Here is a 5,079-nt window from a genome sequence, read left to right as displayed (position 1 = left end):
GCACTAGTATTATCACAGTAAATAGGTACACATTCAAAAATAATACCAAAATCTCTGACCTGTTGTTTTATCCATAGAACTTGTGAGCAACATGCTGCCGCTGCCACATATTCAGCTTTTGCAGTAGATAAAGCAACTGTGTTTTGCTTCTTGGAACCCCAAGAAACTTAATAGGGACCTAAAAATTGTACCATACCTGAAGTGCTTTTTCTATTAATCAAATCACCTGCATAGTCAGCATCAGTAAAACTATTTAAATCAAAAGAATCACTTCTGGGATAGAAGAGACTCAAATCATCAGTTCCTTTCAAGTATCTTAGAATTCTTTTTACTACTGTCAGGTGAGACTCCTTTAGATTTGCTTGGAACCTGGCACACAGACCTACACTAAAAGATATGTCAGGTCTACTAGCTGTTAAGTAGAGTTGTGAGCCTATCATACCTCAATACATAGATTGATCAATGCAAGTTCCAGATGGGTCTTCATCTAATCTAGAAGCAATTCCCATGGGAGTATTATTGGTTTTGGCATTTTCCAACTTCTATTTCTTGATCAGTTCCTTAATATATTTTTGCTGATGAATCATAATTCCCTCTTCAGTTTGCTTGATTTGCAAACCAAGGAAGAAATTTAATTCTCCAGTCATGCTCATTTCAAATTCTCCACTCATAAGGTCAGCAAAATACTTGCATAGAGATTCGTTAGTTGCACTAAATAAAATATCATCAACATAAATTTGTACAACTAAGATATCAGTTCCATTTGACTTTAAAAACAAAATTTTATCAATTTTACCACCTTTAAAACCATTAGCCAAAAGGAACTTAGATAATATTTCATACCATGCTCTAGGAGCTTGTTTTAATCCATAAAGAGCTTTGTCAAGCTTATAGACATGGTTTGGGAACTCTGGATTTTCAAACCCAGAAGGCTGTTCCACATAGGCTTCCTCATTTAAATATCCATTTGAGAAAGCACATTTAACATCCATCTGGTACAGCCTAAATCCCATATAAGCAGCAAAGGCAATAAGTAAACGAATAGCCTCTAACCTGGCTACTTGAGCAAATGTCTCTTCATAGTACATTCCTGACAATAATACCATGTTCATCTAGTTTGTTTCTGAATACCCATTTTAGTCCAATAGACTTCTTATCTTTTGGTCTAGGTTCCAGATGCCAAACTTTATTTCTTTCAAATTCATTTAATTCAGCCTGCATAGCATTAATCCAGTCAGCTTCAGTTAAAGCTTCAACATAATTCTTAGGTTCCATGGAGGAAAGGAATGCATTGAATGCACAGAAGTTCCTAAGCTGAGATCTGGTTTGAGTTCCTTTTGTGATATCATTCATGATTACATCAACTGGATGTGATTTTTTATATTTCCAGGGCCTTGGAGTGAAATCCTTGATTGGATACAATTTTTCTTCATTATTGTTGACTGGTTCTTCTGTAAGAACATGTTCATGAAACTCAGTTTGAACTTCTTCAGGTGTTTCCACATTCTGGTCTTCATTATGGACATCAGTCTGTTCTTAAAGTGGAGTTCCTGGTGCATTCTCCGTCTCGGGTTCAGCATTTGCTTCAGGATTCGTTACTTTAGCAATTTCAAATTTCTGCTTATGCTGTGATGCTGGTTCCTCATATGGATTATGCTTACGCACAAGTCCAATTTCGAAATCATCATCATAATCCTGTACATCAACCAAATGTTCAGTTTCATCAAATATAATATGTACAGACTCCTCAACACACATAGTCCTTTTTTTTATAGACTCTGTAAGCTTTACTATTCGAGGCATATCCTAGGAATACTGCCTCATCACTACGTTCATCAAATTTACCCAAGTTCCTTTAACCATTATTGTGAACAAAGCATTTGCATCCAAAGGATCTAAAGTAGGAAATATTAGGCTTTCTCCCTTTCATAAGTTCATAGGGAGTTTTATTGGTGATGGCCCTAACATATACTCTGTTAAGTATATAACATGTTGTGTTTACTGCTTCAGCCTAGAAGTTCCTAGGCAGCCTGCTTGATATCAGCATTGTCCTTGCCTTGTCTTCAAGGCTCCTATTCTTGCGTTCCACCACTTTATTTTGTTGTGGAGTTCTTGGGGCAGAGAAGCTGTGATCCACACCATACTCAGTATAAAATTCATCAAATTTTGAATTCTCGAATTCTGTTCCATGATCTTATCTAAGATGTATCAATTGATTGCCTGTTCTTTTCTTTTCTTTCTTTACAAAAGCAACAAACTCATCAAACGTTTCATCCTTACTTACAAGAAAGAAAACCCAAGTGAACCTTGAAAAATCATCGACAATAACCATTACATATTTCTTACCACTTCTACTTTGGATTCTCATTGGACCACAGAGATCCATATGAATGAGTTCCAAAGGTCTTTTGGTACTTACCATCTTTTTGGACTTGAAGGAAATTCAGGTTTGTTTTCCTCTAGCACAAGCTTCACTCACTTTGTCATACTAGAACTTAATGTAAGGAAGTCCCTCCACTAAGTTCTTAGATCTTATTTTATCAAGTAAAGAAAAGCTTGCATGGCCAAACCTTCTTTGCCATAAAAGAGGATCATCCTCAATAACACTAAGACATGTTAAACTGCTGTTAGGAACCTCATTAAGATCCACAATATATGTGTTCCCTTTACGAGTTCCTTCCAAAATAATGTTCCCAGTGTCATTGTGGATGATTCTACACTTATTAGAAGTAAAGCTAACAGAATTACCTTTGTCACAAAACTGTGAAATACTTAACAAATTGTGTTTGAGGCCCTCGACTAAAAATACATTATCAATGGCATGAGAACGTGACCTTCCTATCTTTCAAATAGCATTTATATCACCTTTCATATTATCACCAAAGGTCACTGTTCCACCATAGTAGGCATCCAGTGAGATAAATCTATATTTATCTCCAGTCATGTGCTTAGAACAACCACTGTCGAGGTACCAAGTGTTTTTCCCCCTCACTGGAACCTGCAAGAAGAATTAAACGTTAGAGTCAGGAACCCAGGTTTCCTTGGGTTCCTGTGTAACAGGAGTTGATTCTTTTTTTTTTATCCAGATTTGTTCTACATGTTTGACATTCTTCTGTGTGCTTTGTTTTTTCATAGGACACTTAACCTGCTTATGTCTTGTATTGCCACAGAAATAACAACCATGCTACTAGGCAAGTCGACATACTTCTTTTCTTTCTGGAACTTGTTTTTAAAACCTAAACCTTCAGTATTCTTGGTTTGAGCTTAGTAATCCAATCAGGAACTCTATACTCTATTGGTTGCTTACCTTTCCTAGCTCTCTCAAGTTCCCCCTCAAGACGTGCCTTATCCGTTTTTAAATCTTCCAAATCATGTTTTAATTTTTCAAAATTCGGATAATCAGTAGGTGGAGGAACTTCAGAGTTAGGAGTATCGACACTACGTTTTAACAAAGACAATTCCACATTTAGGAGTATGTTATCTTGTTTCAAATTCTCTATAGTCTCTTTTAAATTTTTATTATCATCAAATAGCTAAAGAACCTGTATTGAATGTAAACTTCATGTTATCAACCCATTCACTGTCCTCTTTGTAAGTAACTAAAGCTTTATCACTTTGTTGTTTGGATCTATGTAATTCCTTTAAATCTTCTTGAATTTCCAAAACAGTATTTATTAGATTTTCTTTAGACAAATGTTTTAACTGATTGTAAGAGAACCATACCTCAGACTCAAGCCCCTTTAGTTTGGCAGCTTCATAAGTTTTTTCCATTAAACATAAATGAGCAGTTTCTTCTAATGGTTGGTCCTCCTCTTCTTCTGAATCTGTATCTCCCCAAGCAGCTAGCATGGCTTTCTTCACATTGTCCTTGGTGAAGTAAGGCTTATAGACTTTTGACTCTTTGGATTGCTCTTTGCCTTTTGTCTTTCCTTTCTCTCCATCCTGTACAGGGCAATCCTTAATGAAGTGATCTTTTGACCCACACCTGAAGCACGTTGTGTTTCTGGAACTTGTGAACTTCTTGTTCCTGTCGAACTTCTTATTATTCATCATCTTTTTAAATTTCCTCACTAGCATAGCCATCTCTTCCTCATCACTTCCGATTCTTCTGAATCTTGAGCCTTAAGTTTAAGGCTTTTACTTCTGGAACTTTCAGTATTGGAACTCGGATGAAGTTCATGTGTCATCAATGATCCAGCTAGTTGTTCCATATTAAACTTGGTGAAATCCTTAGCTTCCTGCATAGCAGTAACCTTGGATCTCCAGCGTTCATCTTGTGGTAGAATTCTTAGGATCTTCCTTGCCTGTTCATCAATAGGAATATGTCTACCAAGGGAGTTCAGTTCATTAATAATATAATTGAATCTGGTAAACATCTCTTCTATGGTTTCTTTAGATTGCATTACAAACCTTTCATACCTAGACATCAATAAATCTATTTTAGAACGTTTTACCTCGTTAGTACCTTCATGAGTTACCTGTAGCAAATCCCAAATCTGTTTGGCAGACTTGCATCCCATAATACGGTTATGTTCATGAGGTCCAAGTTCACAGTGCAAATACTTTGTTTCTAAAGCATTCAATTCAAGTTTCTGATAATCTTCTTTGTCAAAATCAGAAATAGATTTAGAAACTACCTCATGTTTTTCATTGGTTGCAGTTATTTCAAAATCACCAGTTTCAATAACACGCCAAACCTGGTAATTTTCAGCCTTGATGAAAATCTCCATCCTATTCTTCCAGTAGGCATAGAACTTACCATTGAACATTGGTGGAAGTTGGGTTGAGTACCCTTCTTCAAGTTTCCCCTTGTAATTCATCTCTCCAGGAACTTACTCAGCAAAGTTATCTGCTTGCAAGTGAGAACCTTGCTCTGATACCAATTGTTAGATGAGACGAATACTACAAGAGGGGGTGAATTGTAGGTGAGTTTCTAGTGAATACTTTTTCAAATATAAAACAGAATAAAATACGAACATGCAATGCACACAGGATTTTACGAGGAAACCTTCTAGTGCCCAACTAGAAGTAAAACCTCGACCCTACCTTAGGGATTTCAAACACAAACAATTTCACTAT

The 5,079-nt window shown here is 36.3% G+C and overlaps 1 protein-coding gene across 1 annotated transcript; it reads right to left on the bottom strand.

The window, feature by feature from the left end:
- Positions 1–222: 222 nt before the first annotated feature.
- Positions 223–4,053, bottom strand: LOC110684593. The gene is made up of 8 exons (XM_021861031.1): positions 3,543–4,053; positions 2,973–2,998; positions 2,571–2,842; positions 2,057–2,126; positions 1,600–1,695; positions 1,087–1,506; positions 925–992; positions 223–226 (listed from the first exon to the last, which is right to left on the bottom strand). Exons 1-8 carry the CDS (start codon positions 4,051–4,053, stop codon positions 223–225), a joined length of 1,467 nt encoding a protein of 488 aa, XP_021716723.1.
- Positions 4,054–5,079: the final 1,026 nt, after the last annotated feature.

Source organism: Chenopodium quinoa, unplaced genomic scaffold (genome assembly GCF_001683475.1).
Source record: "Chenopodium quinoa cultivar QQ74 unplaced genomic scaffold, ASM168347v1, whole genome shotgun sequence".
Classification (NCBI taxonomy): Eukaryota; Viridiplantae; Streptophyta; class Magnoliopsida; order Caryophyllales; family Amaranthaceae; genus Chenopodium; species Chenopodium quinoa.
The sequence above is the reverse complement of the archived record's forward strand: the minus strand, read 5'-3'. Positions and strand labels throughout refer to the sequence as shown.

Excerpts from the sequence above, each read along its gene's own strand:
- LOC110684593 (XM_021861031.1), bottom strand. The coding sequence starts at position 4,053 with ATGATGAATAATAAGAAGTTCGACAGGAACAAGAAGTTCACAAGTTCC. Across the intron at positions 1,696-2,056 it reads ATAGGAGCCTTGAAGACAAG|GATTATGATGATGATTTCGA; the intron begins GCAAGGACAATG and ends GTTGATGTACAG. Across the intron at positions 1,507-1,599 it reads AGAAATTTGAAATTGCTAAA|AATGTGGAAACACCTGAAGA; the intron begins GTAACGAATCCT and ends AATGAAGACCAG.